General features: G+C 38.3%; 2 protein-coding genes across 6 annotated transcripts in view; one reads left to right on the top strand and one right to left on the bottom strand.

The window, feature by feature from the left end:
* DNAJB4 (DnaJ (Hsp40) homolog, subfamily B, member 4) overlaps positions 1–5,304 on the bottom strand; it is a 37,799-nt gene extending 32,495 nt beyond the window's left edge. Inside the window, exon 1 of the mRNA XM_011953167.1 lies at positions 5,167–5,304. The gene's annotated coding sequence lies outside the window, so the exon portion shown is untranslated. The remainder of the gene's footprint in view (positions 1–5,166) is intronic.
* A 983-nt stretch (positions 5,305–6,287) lies between these two features.
* The window catches only part of FUBP1 (far upstream element (FUSE) binding protein 1), a 40,443-nt gene continuing 25,420 nt past the window's right edge, over positions 6,288–21,310 (top strand). For 2 of the 5 annotated variants that reach the window (XM_011953171.1, XM_011953170.1), the window contains exons 1-11: positions 6,288–6,609; positions 15,098–15,188; positions 16,889–16,927; positions 17,411–17,450; positions 17,977–18,029; positions 18,121–18,192; positions 18,316–18,373; positions 19,872–20,034; positions 20,135–20,233; positions 20,358–20,459; positions 20,753–20,855. In XM_011953171.1, coding sequence (XP_011808561.1) covers positions 6,490–6,609; positions 15,098–15,188; positions 16,889–16,927; positions 17,411–17,450; positions 17,977–18,029; positions 18,121–18,192; positions 18,316–18,373; positions 19,872–20,034; positions 20,135–20,233; positions 20,358–20,459; positions 20,753–20,855 — 940 coding nt within the window. In that variant the 5' untranslated portion in view covers positions 6,288–6,489. Of the gene's footprint in view, positions 6,610–15,097; positions 15,189–16,010; positions 16,074–16,888; positions 16,928–17,410; positions 17,451–17,976; positions 18,030–18,120; positions 18,193–18,315; positions 18,374–19,871; positions 20,035–20,134; positions 20,234–20,357; positions 20,460–20,752; positions 20,856–21,310 lie in introns of all 5 variants that reach the window. The other 3 variants (XM_011953169.1, XM_011953168.1, XR_001003019.1) reach the window with 3 other exon arrangements.

Here is a 21,310-nt window from a genome sequence, read left to right as displayed (position 1 = left end):
AACGACTAGAGGAATGGAAGAAGTACATTAGGAAACAAACTGACGAGGTCGTCTTGAGCAGAATATCAGACTTGAAGATTTTTATTGTTTGAGTTGTCTGGATGAAGACTAGATGCAGGCTGTGGCCATAAGTAGTGAGGAAATCGCATTCTGAGTAGTTAAGGATTAATGTAGTAATATTTACTACATGGCACACATTATTTTATGCACTTGGGATTCAATGGTATGTGATCTGAGATGAAGTTCCTGAGCTGTAACCTGGCCAAAGGCTTGAAGTCTTTACCCCAAGATATAAACAGAGCAAATGAATCAGGCTGACAATAAGGATGACAATGACTCACATTCATGAGCTTGTTTCAAATAATTTAACACACACTAGGAAATTAAATATTTAATGAATGAATGATCTATCTGATCAGCTTCTCCCATTCTGACTCTTCAAACCATTGCTTAATAAGCTACAGGCTATTATTGGTTAGACTGATACAAATAATTGTCTCAAAACAATAGGGAGTCTCTGCAAAGTGATCCATGGTTTCATTCCACCTTCACTCACTAGCATGCTCAAGACAAGACGGTGAGATATATGTCTGTTTTCTTTACTACTGTAGCTCTAGCACTTAGAACAATGCTCAGAATTCTTGTTGAATTGAATAAATGAATAGATTAATTAGGACCTACTAGATGCCAGGCATTATTTTCATCTCAAAGGTAAATAAGATAGCTCCTGCCCTTGACAGTTTACTACCACTTAAAGGCTCTAACTAAAACCTCTCAATCTTCATTTACATCAAAGTGCACAGTTAAGGAGCAAGGCTGCTAAGAATCTAAAGGTAGTATCTGTCCTGGATAAAAGGAGTTTAAAGCTTAACAAGCACTTAAATTTTTTTAAATTACCATTCTTGCTTGAAAAATTAGTATTTGTATTATTGCTACAATTAGATAACCTGGCATAAACAATGATTATGATAAATCACAGAAAAACAGTACCTCCAGATGTTTCTTCTAAAAAAAATTAATTCCTTTTTCTTAAGTACACGTCCCTTCAAATATCTTTTTAAATGAAGTGAAAATATCGGTTAATATGAAGCAACATAAAAGAACAAATGGAATCAGAAGGCAAATTCCAAAGAGATCACTGCTATAAATAGAGACATGGAAACGTCAGAACAGAGAAGCAAAGTTCCACTAAAAAACAATAAAATTGTTATACCAAATGAGTCTTATATATCGAACCCACCCACTTCCAGTTAAGGATTTCACTGGCAAAGATCCTTTTCAATAACCTATTTTCAGAACAAAATGTTGTTAGTAAAGGTAGACATCCTGATTACAAAAATTAAGATTTTTTTGGTTCTGTACAGATTCTTCTTCCTCTTGTACCTAAGAAGCAGAAAACCTTTAACCAAACACCGATGCTTCATATAGAAGATATTTCACAAAATAAAGAGCACTGGATTAGGGAATCTAGTCTTGGCTCTGCAATTAATCTTGGCACTTTGTAGAAGGCACTCAGCAATCTGTGTTAGTTTCCTCTAACATGAAATGAAACAAATGGGCGAAATTACCTTCAAGGTCTTTCCAAGACTGATATTCTAAGAAAAGTTTGTGTGAAGCTACCCTTCAGTGCCATCTGGCCTTAAAGGCCCTCCACATTCATAATCATATGTAGCTTTGTAGGAAAATGTTAAGTGGAATAAATAATTCAACTTGATATTTATTTAACTTTTACCAACATAAAAGCATACTGGGCAAACCAAAGAATAAGACCCGGTCCTTGACCAGCCCTCTTTTATACAGAGGGAAAAAGGCAGAGGACAAAATTTCTGTATTCATAACATTTACTACAATCTAGCCAGGGAAACAAAATTTAATTCACTTTAATTCCTCAAATATTAAATATGTTTTGTGTAAAAGAGTAGTTTTCAAATCTTGATGAGTAGAATCGACTATGATGCTTACTTTCTAAAAAAAAAAAGAAAAAGAAAAAAAATATAGATTCTCCAAAACATGATTCAGTAGGTCCAGGTAGGGCTAAGGTATCTGCATTTCTAAAAAGCACTCCTGATGATGCTGGTGAACTTTTTGTTAAGAAACTCTGCCTTAGTCTAGCTAACAGAAAGTTTGAGTTAGTCCAGTTAAAAGGAAAACTTTCAATTGATTCGTGAATAGGACATGTCCCAATTAAAAGTAGTTCAATGGCTTAGGGCTGAAGGGATAGGAAGGACTTTCATAGGATGAACGCAGAAACAAGGCAAAACATTTGATTAAAGTGGAGCAATAGTCTGATTTGGACTGATCCAGTGAAAAGTCTCTAGTTAAAGATTAATGGGCAGTTTCTGATTGGTTAAGACAGTTTACATTGAGTTAGGTTTTGGTCTGCTTATGTAGGAAGACAGGGCACTGAAGGTACCTCAGTCTAATCACTTCCCATTTAATTATTTTAACAGTTTAAAAAAAGATGTTTCTGGACTCCGAATTCATCTCAAGACTATATACCCATAACTAGAAACAAACCGCAACCCATCAAAAATAAGCAAAAGTCAGCCAGAGCTTGTACACTTGTGCATTTCAGCAGTTCTCAAACGTGTCTGCATTTTAGGATTAACCCAGGAAGCTTTTACGGATTCAAATATAGACCAATTAAACCAGTTTCTGGGAGTAGGAGTTAGGGCTAACCTTTCTTTCTTTCTTTTTTTTTGAGACAGAATCTTGGTCTGTCACCCAGGATGGAGTGCAGTGGTGCGATCTCGGCTTACTACAACCTCGGCCTCCCGGGTTCAGGCAATTCTCCTGCCTCAGCCTCCCAAGCAGCTGGGATTGCAGGCACCTGCCACCATGCCAAACTAATGTATCTTTAGTAGAGCCGGGGTTTCACCATGTTGGCTAGGCTGGTCTTGAACTCCCGACCTCAGGTGATCCACCCACCTCGGCTTCCCAAAGTGCTAGGATTACAGGTGTGAGGCACCATGCCCGGCCCACCTTTCATATTTTTTAAAAGCTCCCTGTAGCCGATGTGGGTAACCACTGAATAAATAAAAGGTCACTGCAATTGGTTAGTCAGGTTAAGTTTCATGAAAAAAGACTATTTTTAATCTGAATTTTTTTATTTAGCTAAAGGTTAATGAAAAAGATACATGTAATAGAAGAACTGATTATCTAAATATATGCTCCAATAGGAAAAGAAACAATAAATGTTTTGATCACAAAAAAAGGGAGAATAAGAACAGTACATATGCGAATTTTAGACATTTTGGTTTTGAGGCAACATGCAAAACCAAAGTTTTGTAGGTAGTTGTGCAGACACAGATTTGGAAACCTCTGGGAAATAAGTATAGGATCAATTTACAGGAAATTACAAGTATATTACTGCATATTTGTATATAGCAGCTTTATTATAAGTTATTATAATGTATGCTATGGAATAAGCTAAACTCAATTAAGAACTGGATGATAAGGCCAATTATTTAATTTAGATGCTTTCAGGAGTCCCAAACTTTCAATCTAACATTATTACCTAAAGTAATAGGAAGCTGGGAGTGTTATGTCTTATAAGAAGAGGTGGAGAGCTCCAAATTTTTCTCTAAAAATTAATAATCTATTTTCTATATATCCTATAATGCCCTGTTATGTCTGCCATGATCATAGTCAAAGGACAGATCCTGGCAATGAATGTGTGGAGTAACCAAACAAATACTCCATTAATATTCAAAGAGTCCTTTTGTATAATACAGTAAAGATGTTTGTTGTTTTATTAGATTTGAAGAACACTGAAAAAGTTTGGAATGACACCTTAGCAACCCCCCAAATATTCCTCCCAGCTTCACTGAAGAGGTCCTAAAAAGCAGAGTTTATTTATATTTTCACAAAGAACCTTTATCTCAAGCATTAATTTTTTCAAAAGATTAAGCTATCAAGAATTTTATTCTGGCCGGGCGCGGTGGCTCATGCCTGTAATCCCAGCACTTTGGGAGGCCAAAGATGGATCACAAGGTCAGGAGTTCAAGACCAGCCTGGCCAACACGGTGAAACACTGTCTCCACTAAAAATACAAAAATTAGCTGGGCGTGGTGGTGGGTGCCTGTCATCCCAGCTACTTGGGAGGCTGACACAGAAGAACTGCTTGAAGCCAGGAGGTGGAGGTTACAGTGAGCCAAGATCATGCCACTGCACTCCAGTCTGGGAAACAGGGCGAACTCTGTCTCAAAAAAAAATTAGTCGGGCATGGTGGTGCACACCTGTAATCCCAGCTACTCCAGAGGCTGAGGTGCGAGAATCTCTTGAACCTGAGGGGGCTGAGGTTTCAGTGAGCCAAGATCGCACCACTGCACTCCAGCCTGGGCAACGGAGCAAGCATTAAAAAAAAAAAAATTGAGGTCCTTACATATTTTTCAATATTCAATGATAACTAAAATAAATTGCGATATACATAAATTTGTTTTGAGGGTAAATTACAGCACTGTGGTAAATTACATTGATCCAAAGGTCTGATTGTATTGCCTAATTAATAAAATATGAAAAAATCAAGGCATTCTCAAAATACAACTGGAAAATTTCTACCTAGCCACACACCCAACACTGCTTTTACTGTTTTTCTATATATTATGATTAGATCTGTAGTCCCACATGTGCACTGATTTTTCAAAAGGAAATCCCACCAAAATTTATAGGGATGGCCATGAACACTGAAAAAGATCATCAGAGATATAAATGAATACGACTGCATTAAAAGCTGATTAAAGGGAAATGATGGCTCACCTGTATCTACATGCATATTAACTGCTATTTTGGTGCTTGAGCAAATGAACACATTACTTTTAGGTTTTCAGAAAGAATGCAGCATATATTTCTCACAATTACTCTTAAGAGCTGCTGAAAAAGAATTTTTTTTAGATCTAACCAAATAATGTCACGAATGCCACAAAGTTGAGAAAGTTCATTTTACCTCATTCTTTGTTATTTAAATAGAAATAATTTTGGAAAAATAGTCACTGTGACATACTCAATAGTAAGTATCTTAACGATTCCTGGAACTTACTACTATTAACACAGTGAACTACATGCCACGATATGTTGGAGAAAGTCTGAAGAAATGTCTGAAATTACTTGGTAACTTAAGTACGTAACATAAAATACCAATTTACACACACACACACACACATATACCTAGTCCTGTGATGACAATTCAGAAGTTTACCTTACATTTGAGTACCCACAGGCTGGGGTGGGAGAAACTACGCCTAAGAAGCTACAAAATCTATTTTGGCCAAGAAACAATGCTGTTCTTAACTTAAAAGACCTTAATAGGCCGGGCGCAGTGGCTCACGCCTGTAATCCTAGCACTTTGGGAGGCTGAGGCGCGTGGATCAAGAGGTCAGGAGATCGAGACCATCCTGGCTAACACGGTGAAACCGCGTCTCTACTAAAAACACAAAAAATTAGCCGGATGTGGTAGCGGGCGCCTGTAGTCCCAGGTACTCGGGAGGCTGAAGTAGGAAAATCGCTTGAACCCAGGAGGCAGAGGCTGCAGTGAGCCGAGTCCGCGCCACTGCACTCCAGCCTAGGCAACAGAGCGAGACTCCGTCTCAAAAAAAACAAAAACAAAAACAAACAAACAACCTTAACAAAAATGGCCATGGACACGTACAAATACTAGGTTACTAAATCTGGCTAACACTGAACTTTAGAAACAATCATGTTTTTGGATAAAGAAAAGGCAGCCATATTTTTAGAGCCTCATCTACATTATTTTAAACAAAAACTTAAAATATGGTCAAGAACTAACAGGCTTCCAGCCTGAATTCAACACCCCCCTCGTGATAAAACTCAAAAATCTGACAGCCTGGCAGTAAAATACAGGGACACTTTACTACCCTGAAAATCATGCTGGGTTCCCGCTAGGCCGGGTAGACGTTTTCGGGAGCATCACCGCGCGGCGTCTCGGACGCGCTTCTCCAGGCGCCCTCCGGGCGGCAGCGCTCTCGAGACACTGTTGCGTCGCCGTCACGCCCGTCGTTGTCACGCCCTTCCCCGCGGACACCGAGAATGACCCATGGCGGAAAATTCTACCGCACTACCTCCCTGAGGCAGCGACCGGTAAGAAACAACCTTTTCTTCAGGATTCCCACCACCCAATCCCACTCGCTGTCAAATGGCCACTGTCACCCACCACCCTGCAGGAACAATTACCCAGCCTCACCGCAAGAACGCGCGGAGAGGAGGCGCCAAAAGAAACCCTATTCTCGCGAAATCTTAAACTTAATTCTCGCGACGTCTCTGTTTCTGTCGTTCTTTTTCAGCCTTAGCCCCACACTAGCGCGTTGCCTCGGAAACATCGCGAGATTTCGTTCCTTCAGTCTCCACCCCTTTACGGCACGATGGTCGCGCAAGAATGTGATACAGCTTCGACGGCCGCCATTTTCTTTCTTTCTTAGCTGTTAGCTGAGAGGAAGTCTCTGAACGAGCGGCAGCGGCTAGCGTAGTGTAACCATGGCAGACTATTCAACAGTGCCTCCACCCTCTTCTGGCTCAGCTAGTGGCGGTGGTGGCGGCGGTGGTGGTGGAGGAGTTAACGACGCTTTCAAAGATGCACTGCAGAGAGCCCGGCAGGTAAGTGTGGACCGCGCGGCGGAATCCCGAAAGCTCACGGTAATTGGCCGCTGACTGAGTAGGCCGCTACTCTTTAGCGCATGAGGAAGAGGAAAGAGGTGTCCTTCCGGGCTGAAATGTGAAGAGACACGTTTCCCCTTGTTGGTAATAAAGGTTAGAGACCAGAACTCAGTTTTGTGTTTTTGGTGTGTAATCCACTTAGAACCCCGACGCGTGCTACGCAAAGAAGGCCTGAAGTCTTTCTCCCGCTTCTGCGGCACTCGTGTGTCGCCAGCGAGCTAGCTTAGCCTCCCCTTTGCCCCGAGATGAAGAGCCTCTTCCAGGGGATAAAGCGCAGGTAGTTTCGCACAATTTAATGGAAGGTTCTGGTAATCAGTTTGGGAAAGAACTAGGGTCGGTCTCCTGGAGCCATAGCAAGGGAAGGGATTTGTCGTTAAAGTAGCCTTTACAGCTCATTTCCGTTCCCTGTCGCAATTAAAACTGCTTTGGGTACCTTTCACCTTCACACCTCTACAAGGAAGGGACTTGAAAGCAGTCTTTTTCTGGGCGGGATTTACGCGTCAGTCTGTTCTAACAGTCAGTCCCCCCTTATTTCTCAAAATGGCCTCAGGCTCATTATACCAGAGGTTTCAATTTGAATCTGCCTCTCTGTTAAGAGTCGTAAACTGACCAGACCTCTTTGTATTACGTAGTGCGTACATTTGCCCTGAAGACACCACTTTCCCAGACGAAAGCTGTTAAAATAGTGCGAGTATTCCAGGAAAATAGAAGATTTCTTAATTTGAACTTTAGGTTTTTAGATAGTCCCCTAATATGTTTAAAATTTCAAAATGTATGGTGTTGGTATGGATTTGCGTGTAAGCAAAAGAATTCTATTCTCTATGACACTATGCATATTGTACTAGGTGCTGGACATTTTTTACTAGTGTTAAGCTAATGGTAATTAGAAACCAGTGTTGTGCTGTGTTTTCATTGCATTAGGAGTTCACTTAACTTTTTACCGGTACAGTTAAAGGAACATTGAGTCAAAATTAGAATTCATAAAATCCGTTGTAACATGTCTAATGTGAACACATTATAAACATGTACCTGCACTTGTTTATAACCAGAAATATTAGGAGTAGTCAACAAAAGGTTATCATTAATATTAGTTTTGCGGTTTTTTCACGTAAGTTAAGAAATTCTGAACATGTTTAGCAACAAGCATTTGTATAACTATGACAAACACTGTTAGCGCGTTTTATTAGATTGATTTGTAAAACTTAACTATTGTATTTATTGGAACCAACTATTTTATTTTACCAGAACCAGCACATTGGATTACTTAGTATCAAACACTGTAGGTAGATACTGGAGTTTTGTTTTGTTTTGTTTTGTTTGAGACGGAGTCTCCCTCTATCTCCTCTATCGCCCAGGCTGGATTGCAGTGGCTTGGCGCGATCTCGTCCCACTGCAACCTCCGCCTCCAGCTTCAAGCAATTCTCCTGCCTCAGCCTCCCGAGTGGCTTGGATTACACGCGCCCGCCACCGTTCCCGGCTAATTTTTTGTATTTTTTTTTTTAAGTAGAGACAGGGTTTCACCATGCTGGCCAGGCTGGTCTCGAACTCCTGAGCTCGTGATCCGCCTGCCTCGGCCTCCCAAAGTGCTGCGATTACAGCAGTGAGCCTGGCCTTGTTTTTTTTTTTTGTTTAAATGCATGAATTGTTTCCTATTAAGAAGCTATGATATAGTTCCGTGACCAAATGCAGATGAACAGGATTATCTGATTAATTGATTAACGAGAGCAGACAATACGGATATTTAATTCATCCGCTCATTTTATAAGTGTTTACAGAGTTTCTACTATGAGGCAGGCACCTTGTACAGGACACAACTTGGGAGGGGATGCCCAGCTTCCTAAGTAAAGGAGTGATATTTGAGCAAGGCATTATAGAATGAGTGAGAGTTTGGCCAGTAGGGAAAAGAAGCAGCATGCGCAGAGGTATGGGACGTGGGGGAATGACAAGAACCCAGAGTTGAAGTCACTAGAAGATGGTGGTGGGAAGACATGAAACGAGGCAATGAAAGGTACAAGCGGATCCAGATACTGGAAGACTTTGTGTTGCAATGCTTTAATGAAAAATTGGATTTCGGGCCGGGTTCGGTGGCTCACGCCTGTAATCCCAGCACTTTGGGAGGCTGAGGCAGACAGATCACTTGAAGTCGGAGTTTAAGACCAGCCTGGCCAACATGGTGAAACCCTATCTCTACAAAAAATACAAAAGGTAGCCGGGCTTAGTGGCCTGTATCTGTAGTCCCAGCTACTTGGGAGGCTGAGGCTCAAGAATCGCCTGAACCTGGGAAGTGGAGGTAGCAGTGAGTGGAGATCACGCTGCTGCACTCCAGCCTGGGCATAGAGCGAGACCCTGTCTCCAAAAAAGAAAAAAATAGATTTTTATTATTAGGCTAAGCCATAATTTCTTTCTACTTTTTAAAATACAGAAATTGTCATCAAACTGAAATTTATTGTCTTACATGCTAATAGATAGTTGTCCTGATGTCTTTACTGTAATGATCTCTTTATGAAAATGATCTTAAATCTGAGATTCCTAACTTTAGCTTTTAACTGGAATTACCCCATTACATTTGATGATGTCTTTAAATGTCAGTTGTAGCTGTTAGTCTGATAATATGTGTGGAATATACAGAAGGGTACTTAGACAGAAGTTAGGTTAATATCTGAACTACTTCCTCCTTGTGTATTTAAGAGAATATTGACTTACGTTTCTAGAATCCTCAACTAACTCTAAGTTTATTTTCTTTGTCTAGAATACTATGCTGGTTTTGTTTTTGGAAGGAAGAGATATAAGAACAGTTTCCTGCTCTCAAGGAGCTTCAAAGGCTGTACCAGTGGGGATGCCATTGGTATATTTAGCTGGATAGTTGTTATTCAGAAAAGCAGGACGAGTTAACATTACTTGGTAATGTCAGTAATGTTAACTCTAGCTGGTTGTTGACATCTGGTCATTTAGTTGCCAATCCTTTTTTTTTTTTTTCTAGCTTATTTTTATGTGAAAGTTTTAGATTTTTATAGTATTCTGAGCTCAATTCAACACAGGGACACCAGGTTGCTGCTTTCGTTCAGGGTTTCCAGCCTGTGCACTTAAGAAATTTATTTTTGTGTATTTCAAGCTGTAACTCCAGAGATTGGGATTGTTTGATTGGGTCCTTAGCAGGGGTACTCATAGCAACTTCTGTCTCTAGAACATTGGAAAATTAAAATGTATTTATCTACCGTTTTTTCCCTTGAGGTTATATGAAGGTAGAAATGAATCAGACTAGATGATTAGCTAAGCAAAACTGTTAACCCTCATCCCTTCCCCTCTAGACAACTATGAAATTAGTCATTATGTATTCGATCCTTCTTGCAGTCTCTTCTCTGACAATTATAAAAGTGATTCAGGCTGCATAATGTTGTTTGAATGAAATGAAAATATAGACTAGAGCTGTTTTTGTTTTTATTACCATCTGTCTGTCTGTTCAGTGAAAACTAACATTTGAGCATGATTCTTTTTTAAAATCATTTTGTGACAGTTTAGCAAGGCTTGACTGATAAGCAAATTACGGTATGGTAATATTTCTAGTGTGTATGTTTCTTCACATGTCTGGTATGTGGGAACTACTAACTCCATCAGGACCTTGCCTGTAGTAGGTACTCAGCATTTACTGAAATAAATCAATAAACATTTTTGATGAATTAAAGCGTCAGACCTCTGTGTCTGTGGGCTCTGCACCTGCAAATTCAGCCAACTGTGGATCAAAAATATTAGAAAAATGGAATAACGGTCCAACAATACAAGTAATACGAATGAAAACTATACAACTATGTACCTTGTATCAGGTATTATAAGTAATTTAGAGATGCTTTAAGTATACCAAAGGATTTGCGTAGGTTATATGCAGATACTGTACCATTTTATGTAAGGAACTTGAGCATCTGTGGATTTTGGTATTTGCATGGTTCCTGGAACCAATCCCCCAGGGACACTGAGGGACTATAGTTGGTCATACTACCTGATTTTAGAGATTTTCTCGATCTCCTGACCTTGTGATCTGCCCCCCTCGACCTCCCAAAGTGCTGGGATTACAGGCGTGAGCCACTGCACCCAGCCTGATTTTAGAGATTTTCTGATCCTCAGAAATTAATTAAGTAAACTACAGTAGTCTGTTCTTAACCTCGGAGGATACATTCCAAGAACCTCAGTGAATATCTGAAACCACAGATAGTATTGAATCCGATATATACACGGTAATATTTTTTCCTATACGTATGTATCTATAAAGTTTAAATTCTAAATTAAACATAGTATTAACAATAATAATAAATTAGAAAAAGACTGGGCATAGTGGTTCACGCCTGTAATCTTAACACTTAACTTTAACTATGACGTTGTCTTGAAAAAGAAATCAGCCAGCCAAGGTGGCTCATGTCTGTAATCCTAGTGTTTTGAGAAGCTCAGTCAGGAAGCTTGCTTGAACCCAGGAGTCCGAGACCACCCTAGGCAACATGGTGAAACCTTGTTTCTATAAAAAAATACCAAAAAATTAGCCAGACATGGTGGTGCATGCATGTAGTACCAGCTACCCAGGAGGCTGAGGTGGGAGGAGTGCTTGAACTTGGGAGGTCAAGTTTACAATGTTGACAACGTTGGGTCCTTTACGTAGTTGCATAAGTGAGCCATGATCATGCCAATGCACTACAGCCTTGGGCAACAGCCTGACCCTGTCTCAAAATTTAATTTAATTTAAAAAATGAAATAGAACAATTACAACAATACACTGTATTACTGACAAGAAGGGCAAATTTTTAAAAAACCAATATGCTGTAATAAGTTATATGAGTAAGGGGATCCTCCCCTACCCCAGAATATCTGATTGTACTATACCGTAGGTAACTGAAACCGTGGAGAGCAAAAACTGAAGATGCTGTGTCTTAAGTTTCTTTTCAACTCCCAAATTCTTGGATTTCTCACGTCTTGGCTTCCTCAGTAGAGGTGAGAAATGCTAAAACAGTGAAAACAGGAAAAATAACTTACTCGTTCAAGTAGTCAATTATGGTCCAGATGGAAAACTTGAATTATTTTTGTAAAACTGAAATAAAGTAGCCAGGCACCGTGGCTCACGCCTATAATCTCAGCACTTTGGGAGGCTGAGATTCTTGAGGTCAGGAATTCAAGACCAGCCTGGCCTGTCTTTACTAAAAATACAAAAATTAGTCAGGCATGGTGGCGGGCACCTGTAGTCCCAGCTACTCGGGAGACTGAGGCGGGAGAATCACTTGAACTTGGGGTACGGACATTGCAGTGAGCCCAGATCATGCCACTACATTCCAGCCTGGGCAACATTGTGAGACTCCATCTCAAAAAATATAATAATAAGTAAAGTAAAAAGTTTCCCATACTTGATAAATGTCTAATAAAAATTGAACATGTTCCAGTACTCTGAAAAAGGAGTTCAATATAGTTGGAGGTTGGTTTTTAGGAATTATTTTTCTTAAATTAATTATCCTTGTAGTCACCTAGGAATTGTATATTTTCTGTTGATCTTAGAAAATTGATCAAATCTATAGTTCATTTTGTTTTTTCAATTTTTTTTTTAAAGAGATGGGGTCTTACTGTATTAACGTTGAACTCCTGGCCTCAACCAGGTCTCCCATCTCAGCTTCTGAAGTAACTGGGACTGCAGGTGCCACTGAGCCAGGCTCCTTTATTGGTATTTTTATTAAAAGCTTTTCTCTAATGTCTTTGTAACAGTTCTCAATTTTTGAAATGGTGTTACTCGTTCTTTAGAGTAAACTGTCAACTTTCATTTTCTTTTTTTTTTTTCTTTTTTGAGATGAAGTCTCGCTCTGTCACCCAGGCTGGAGTGTAGTGGCGGGATCTCGGCTCACTGCGACCTCCACCTCCGAGGTTCAGGTGATTCTCCTGCCTCAGCCTCCAGAGTAGCTGGAATTAACAGGCACGCGCCACCATGCCCAGCTAAGTTTTTTTTTGTATTTTTAGTAGAGATGGGGTTTTACCATGTTGGTCAGGCTGGTCTCGAACTCCAGATGTCAGGTGATCCACCCACCTCAGCCTCCCAAAGTGCTGGGATTACAGGCATGAGCAACAGCACCCAGCCTCAACTTTTATTTTCATTTGGTTAGTTTATGAACTGTTCAGTTGTATAAATGTCTTTTCTCTGTATAGAAGTTTCTTGGAGTTCAAGGGGTGCTACTTTGCAAACTCATAGAGTATTTATAAAAGCTAACTGCAGAAGGTGTTCATAGGCTAAACCGTTTCTTATTCTTGGTAGCACCATTTTCTCTGATCTGAAATACTTTCCTTCTACTATTAGTGTCTGTCAGTGCCCAGCAGTGTGTTTACTTTCCTGAGGAACAATTCGAATGCTAAGTGCTTTAAGACCTAAGGGTGGAAAAGCAGTGTTTTCAGGCATTACTAGGAAAAGAAGATTTAAATTAGACACCCAGAAACAAAAACAGGTTTGTAATTGATAAAGCGAAAGATGGTTAAAGAAGGTTAGATTGACCAAAGCTAGAGTTTACCTTTTTTTTTTTTTTGAGACAGTGTCTCATGCCGTTGCCGAGGCTGGAGTGCAGTGACGTGTTCTTGGCTCACTGCAACCTCCCCTTGGGTTCAAACAGTTCTCCCGCCTGAGCCTCCTGAGTAGCTGCGAGGCATGTGTCACCACGCTCAGCCATTTTTTGTGTGTTTTTAGTAGAGACTGTGTTTCTCCATGTTGGTCAGGCTGGTCTCGAACTCTTGACCTCAGGTGATCTGCCTGCCTCGGCCTCCCAAAATGCTGGGATTACGGGCGTGAGCCACAGTTTCTGGCTGAGAGTGTACCTTTTTTTAATCGAGCAATCTAGTACTTGATCCTAATATTCTTTGCGGTGGGTGTTTGCATTTTTAGATGAGGAAAAGGGAAATCTAGGAGTACTAGGAAATACAGTTGGTGTATGGGAACTGATACATAATTAGACTTAAGCGATCCATGTTGAATTTATGACTTAAGCACTTAACTATAACTTTACCCTCTCCAGTTGTCTGATGATAATCAAAACTTGAAGCAGTTATCCATATTGGGATCTCTTTGGGGAATCCCAGTCACCAAAAGTTAGGTTTTCTTTAATATTTTTTCATGGAAGGTTTCAAGTATACTCAAATTTGAAGAATTATCTAATAAATTCTCATGAGCCCACCACACATTTTCAATAATGAATGTACAGCATTGCAGTGTGGAGCTTGGCCTATTGCTGACCACTCATCAATGTGGCAGAACCACTCCATGATTCCCCATGGAAATGGGAACTACTTCAGTTCTCTTTTTACAGAAAAATTCAGTAAACATCTACTGATTGTACCCTACTTGTAACTTGAAGCCAGGTTGTTGTTGTTGTTTTTCTTTCTTTCTTTTTTTTTTTTTTTAACAGTCTTGCTCTGTTACCCAAGCTACAGTGCATTGGCATGATATCAGTACACTGCAACCTCCAGCTCCTGGGTTCAAGTGATTCTCTTGCCTCAGCCTCCCGAGTAGCTGGGACTATGGGCATGCACCACAACACCTGGCTAATTTTTGTATATAGTAGAAATAGGGTTTCATCATGTTGCCCAGGCTGCTCTCGAACTCCTGAGCTCAAGCAGTCTACCCACCTCTACCTCCCAAAGTACTAAGATTACAGGCATGAGCCACCATGCCAGCAAAGCTGGGTATTTCTTAAATTTGTTCAGTCAGGTGCAAGAAATTATTTGCCCTACTCTGAAAGTTAAAAATATTCTAAGAGAATTATGGTTTCACAGCTGAGGTTTTTTAAGACTTGAGCTCCCGGGACTCCTGCATATATCCTTAGAACAACATTGTCCAGTAGAAGTACAATGTGAGCCACGTTTTGTTTAACTCAGCATATCCAAAATATTACCCCTTTTGCATGTGCTTAAAAAAAAATTAAGATGATTTATATTCCAGGTTTTCAATATTCAGTGAGTAATTTTACACTTAGAACAAGTGTCGTTTCAGACTAGTCACATTTCGAGTACTCGGTAACCACATATGGACTAGTGGCTACCTTACTAGATAGCATAGCCTTTGGGTCCCACAAAGTGTTCATATTCTCTGTTTACACACATCTTTTGAAGTGTCATGAGAGAGAGCCAGATAGGATCCAGATTTTCTTTAAATCCGTTTGGTCTGTCTTACGGATTCCTAGTTGATTACTTCTTTGTTGCTTCTTATAGGGATGTATTAGAAGCTTAATAATCTCAAGATTATTATGTTAACTGCCTGAAGTATTAATTTTAGCAATAAATTGAACTATAATTTTAATTTTTCAAGTAAATTTTCTTATGTGATACTAAATATTTCATATATACATGTATTAGAAGTAAATGGGAATTTAGTAATGAATAGTATATAATAGTTTGTGATGGTATTTTTCTGGATTTTTTTTAGATTGCAGCAAAAATTGGAGGTGATGCTGGGACATCACTGAATTCAAATGACTATGGTTATGGGGGACAAAAAAGACCTTTAGAAGATGGAGGTAAGTTATACTCATACGTATTTTAAATTGTTTTTCAGAGTATTTAGTTGAAGTGGTTCTCAGTATTTTTTTGTTATTCTATTGAGATATTACTTTTATTATAAGGTTGTTAAAATTGTAAGGTGTATATTGGCCTAAAGAGGGGGGAAGAGACCTAGACAAGGTAAGTAAAATTTGAGTCAACTAGAAAGTTTTGTCTTACTAGAAAACAGTTTATTTTCCCTCTTTTAGGATTGTGCCAGATTGAAAGTTTGCACAGACGTCTTGTTAATAATATTAAAATATATATATATAAATTGCTTAGAAGACACTTCACTGGTTCTACTCATACGTGAATGGATTTTAATATGCTGTGTTTTCGTCATTTTTCTATTTGCAATTGCACTTTAAAGGTCGAAATTCATATTGTTTGCTACTCTAGTGTGTTGCAGGTTATACCATTTTTTTAAATGTTCTTTGCTTTTAGTACTTTTGTGTTTCACGTTTAGCCTAAAACCTATGGATTAAAACAGTGGGTTCACAGTGCTTTGTAGTTTTAAAAATCATAATCATTGAAGCTTCTGAACTTAGAAGTCTGCATGTATTTTTTGTTTTAGGTTTGATGTATGAGTTTTGATACATTTTCTTTTTACCCTTTTTTTTAAAGGAAGGATTCTCACTGAGGCTATAGAATGTATTTGTAGCTTTTGACCAGGAGAACTTGGTTTCCTTTTATTTAAGTGTCTTTCATATTTATAGTGAGGTTTTTAATATACAAAAAAAAAATGAGCTAATGATGCTTCAGATGTTGTATGTAATGTATTCTTTTTATTTTATGTGTAGATGGCTCTTGGACAAGTCCGAGCAGTACAACACACTGGGAGGGAATGCCCTCTCCTTTTAAAGGCAGGAATTTTTATTTATTACCTGTGTTCAGTATGTAAACGTGAAATAAACGAGTGGATTCTTAAATGGACACAAATATTTCTTGGATTATGTGTCTGAATTTTTGCTGCAGAACATTCTGATGGTTAATCATTTAAGTTTGAAGGGGGGAGGAGAATGTAGTACTTTGAGCTATAGGTTGTCTGTTCCAAGGTATGCATTGTATTCATCTGTGTAATGGATTTAGATGAAGGTAGTCATGTAGTTGCTTTGAGATTTTTTTTTTTTTTGCTAAAGTTTTATGCACTGAAATGTTTGTTTATAAATAATAAAACAGTTTAAGTTGAGATTGCCTTGTAATGTTGTGGGGGGGGTTTTTTAAAATTTTTTGGGGCATAGCTTTGTGGTCACTGTCAGATACACTCAACTCTTAATATGTCAGATTTTTGTAGTTTGGTACGCTTTTTTCCCCCTAGTCTTCAGTTCCTGAGGTGGAAGCATCATTAGCCTTTAGCATGTGATATTTTGCTAGTAATGGACCTAAAGTACTTTGTCTTGTATCATTCTAATGTGCTTAACATACGTTAAGGTCAGTGATTTGTTAAGAATCAGATAACTATTTTAATGTCTGTGCATCTTTTGAATGTGAAGAGAATGAAGTATAGTTTCTTTTTTAGATTACTGAGTTTGGGTTGAATTTTGGCAGTTTTGGTTCAAATGATAAACCATACCTTCAGATATTTCAATAAATATTTATATTGTTATTTATTCTTGTTTGGGAGGGGAGAAGCTTTGTACTTAATTGGCAAAAAATTAAAAGACACTTAATTTTGCAGATCAACCAGATGCTAAGAAAGTTGCCCCTCAAAATGACTGTAAGTATTCCTTTTAAACTGGGTCAAAAGCTGTATTAAGATTTTGTTCATATTATCGGGTATCTTTGAAGTTAATTGGTTTATGAGTATTTTGGATCAGCTAGCCTGAATTTCTTTATAAATATGTACCTTTTTCTCCTGTTTTACAATCGGTCCCATTAATTGTGGCCAGGTATATGTAAGGATTGGTTGCCGAATTATTTTACATATTTAACAGCTCCAATTCTTGATCTATGCTTGTACAACTTGAAAAAGGAAATTATTTTGCTGTGTGCCGTTGCTAATACAATGTCTTCCCTTTCATTGGCTCTCTTGCCCCTGTCAGTGCCAATATAAATATTCTGTATAAAATTTGACTCTCTTCAAGGTGTTGTCTGTGCATTAGGGAAAGATTTTTGAATATTTGATGTGATTTTGTTATTAAATACATAAGTAACTTTAAATTTTGAATTTTCGTTTTATTTTTATTTAATTTTTTGATAGCTTTTGGAACACAGTTACCACCGATGCATCAGCAGCAAAGGTATAGTCACAAACTTCAAAACGTACTCTGCAAGTTTTGATTGAGCTGCATGTAAAAACACAACCACATTGGTGTATATTGAATATGTGTCTGTGTATTTTTTGGTGTACCTAGTTCATATCACTTTCCTTGGGAAGGTACCATAAAGTGATGATTTTTCTTTTGAGTGAGAAAAATTTGTGATTTGGAGAGATAGATGAAATTAGCCACAGTTTAGAAGAACAGGGGTGAATTAGAGTAACTGTTAAGATGACATGCTCTAAACTCCACTCCAACTCCTTTACAGTTCATGCCTTCAGACTGTTCCATTGATCATCCCTTCTTCACTTGATGTATCATCTTAAAATTCTTAATTTAACTACTCAAGTAATAAGACCATATTTTTTGACATGAGTCTGAGCATAGAACCTTAGTTTAAGCCATTGGGAGACATCAGACTTCCATTTTTATTAATAGATTATCTTTTATTTGTAAACAAAGTATCTTTCATTGAAGGAAAAAATGGTACTTTCTTGTTACTTTTTAGCAGATCTGTAATGACAGAAGAATACAAAGTTCCAGATGGAATGGTTGGATTTAGTAAGTAACTTGATTTTTAAAGTTTTGAAAACATGATCAAAACATACTTTAGAATCTTTCAACCAAAAAAACTTTTTTTTTTCCTAACTAGTAATTGGCAGAGGAGGTGAACAGATCTCACGCATACAACAGGAATCTGGATGCAAAATACAGATAGCTCCTGGTAATGTTACATTCTCTTGGTATTTTCAGAGTGACTAGAAATTTTTTTCTTTTAGGTTTCTAGTACTAATAATGCTACCTTTAATCTTTTGACCTGAAGTTCTGTTTTTGTTTTAAATTGTAGACAGTGGTGGCCTTCCAGAAAGGTCCTGTATGTTAACTGGAACACCTGAATCTGTCCAGTAAGTTTGAAAATCTTAAAAATCGACTTAAAGTAACAACAGGAGAACTCTTTGAATTTTCTCTCTGCTCTTTCTTACTGCTTTATTTTACGCTACTGTTTCGTTGCCTCCTTACCTCCCAAGTCCTCTGACTCCTTTGAAGTTTATGCCTCATGCCTTTCTCAATTAGGGTTCATCATCTGAATCATTAAACACAAAATGGTTAAAACAACTTCATATCTACTCCAATCTCTACTTGTAAAGCGAAGTGTAGCCTGGAGAAGAATACGCAGTAATGTTGACTGGTGACACCTAAAACCTCATAGACATTAAGCTCAAATGAACTGTTGTGTTGCCTGCATTTCCCTAGTTCCATTCACTTTTCCATTCCTCTCCAAGGCTCTTTAATACTATATTTTCCCATCTCCAAATCTTCAGCATCTAACCCCACCTCTCTCCCACTTAAGCTTATACACTGAGAAAATGGAAACAAATGATAAGAAGCTTTTCTTTTCCCCTACCACTAAACCTACCAGCCTTCAGGTTTTTTCTCTGTTCACATAGTACTCAGGTAATTGCTTTTCTTTGTGTTCATGTGCCTAAAGCCAGCCCTTTCTTCCTATTGAAGGTTCAGCCTGCAGTTGTACTTTCTTCTGTATTACTAGTTCCCTCTCTTTACTAGATTTTTTCTTTTCTTTTTTTTGAGACGAAGTCTCACTCTGTTGCCAGGCTGGAGTGCCGGGCCACGGTCTCGGCTCACTGCAACCTCCGCCTACCGAGTTCAAAGGATTCTCCTGCCTCAGCCTCCCAAGTAGCTGGGACTACAGGTGCATGCCACCACACCCAGCTAATTTTTGTATTTTTTTAGTAGAGACAGGGTTTCACCATGTTGACCAGGATGGTCTCAATCTCTTGACCTTGTGATCCACCCGCCTCAGCCTCCCAAAGTTCTGGGATTATAGGCGTGAGCCACTGCCCCCAGCCTGATTTTCTTTATAGCACTTTCCAAATAATGTGTTACTCATTTGACATGTTATTTTTACTTATTTTAATGAAATGAAGCCCCTCCAGCAGGAACCCTGTCTCTTTGAGTGTTATTACCCCATTACCTAAAATAGCACTTGCACATGGTTGATATCTAAGTATTTGTTGAATGAATAATTGTAGCATATGAGTAAGCAAAATGGTAGTTTAAAAATGTAAATAAATAAATCATTTAGTTCTTGGAAGAATCAGTTTAATTCTGAGATAACTTTAGCATTAGAGTCTTTCTTGGAAATTTTGGACTATTCTTAAAAATAAAAATTGTGTATCTGGAAAATTTATTGCATAATCTCAATCTTTGACCCTTGATGGCATTTTCTTTCAGTTAAAAGTAAAAACATTGTTAAAGTTAGCATTAAGACACCTAATCCTGAATTGGGTAGGAGGAGTACTTGGTTACATTGTTTTATATTTCTCTATTTGAATAAGCTTGGGTATGCTACAACTTAATGTTTAAATATTAATTTGTTAACAGGTCAGCAAAACGGTTACTGGACCAGATTGTTGAAAAAGGAAGACCAGCTCCTGGCTTCCATCATGGCGATGGACCGGGAAATGCAGTTCAAGAAATCATGATTCCTGCTAGCAAGGCAGGATTAGTCATTGGAAAGGGGGGAGAAACTATTAAACAGCTTCAGGTATTGTTATGTTTGTGAAATGGCTACTTTTGGTCTGTTTTGATGCCCATTTTTGTCCGCTGCCTTTTGTTAATATGTATTATTTCTATGATTATAACAGGAACGGGCTGGCGTTAAAATGGTTATGATTCAAGACGGGCCGCAAAACACTGGTGCTGACAAACCCCTTAGAATTACAGGAGACCCATATAAAGTTCAAGTAAACTTAACTTTATACTTTATAAAGAAAGAGTTTGGGTTGAATGGGTTTGGGCAAAATATGCATGAATAATTAAAATGTTTTGAGACATGCTTTCTAAATTAGCTAACTTTTTCTACTTTAGCAAGCCAAGGAAATGGTGTTAGAGTTAATTCGTGATCAAGGTGGTTTCAGAGAAGTTCGGAATGAGTATGGGTCAAGAATAGGAGGAAATGAAGGGATAGATGTAAGTAAAAATACCCATTCAGAAATGGTTGTATGCTAATTCATAAATAGTAGTGTTTTCTGTTTTGTGTTCAATAGCTCTAACATTGTTATCCTTTTGTTTCACCTTTATACTTTAGAATACAGAATTACGTATTTTATATCTTGTCACCCTATTTGCTATAAACATAAAATTATATGTACTTTTATGATTTGAGGCAGATTTTCAGGAAATGGTGCTTTTTTTTAAATACTTTTTTTTACTTTAAACCCTGAGAACCTTGTTTTCTTAATACTTAGTCTTTTTTATATAAGGTCCCCATTCCAAGATTTGCTGTTGGCATTGTAATAGGAAGAAACGGAGAGATGATCAAAAAAATACAAAATGATGCTGGTGTTCGAATTCAGTTTAAGCCAGGTGAGCGCATATAATAATCTTGTAAGTGTTGGCAGCAATGAGTTTTGACATACATTTATTATTATTATTATTATTTTAATTTAAGTTCTAGGGTTCATGTGCACAACGTGCAGGTTTGTTACATATGTATACATGTGCCATGTTGGTGTGCTGCACCCATTAACTCGTCATTTACAATGAATATATCTCCTAATGCTATTCCTCTCCACAGTCCCCTCCCCACAATAGGCCCCAGTGTGTGATGTTCCCCTTCCTGTGTCCAAGTGATCTCATTGTTCAGTGTCCACCTATGAGTGAGAATATGTGGTGTTTGGTTTTCTGTTCTTGCGATAGTTTACTGAGAATGATGGTTTCCGGCTGCATCCATGTCCCTACAAAGGACACGAACTCATCCTTTTTTATGGCTGCATAGTATTCCATGGTGTATAAGTGTCACATTTTCTTTTTTTTTTTTT

The sequence above is a fragment of the Colobus angolensis genome, unplaced genomic scaffold (assembly GCF_000951035.1).
Source record: "Colobus angolensis palliatus isolate OR3802 unplaced genomic scaffold, Cang.pa_1.0 Scaffold359, whole genome shotgun sequence".
Taxonomy (NCBI): domain Eukaryota; kingdom Metazoa; phylum Chordata; class Mammalia; order Primates; family Cercopithecidae; genus Colobus; species Colobus angolensis.
The sequence above is the reverse complement of the archived record's forward strand: the minus strand, read 5'-3'. Positions and strand labels throughout refer to the sequence as shown.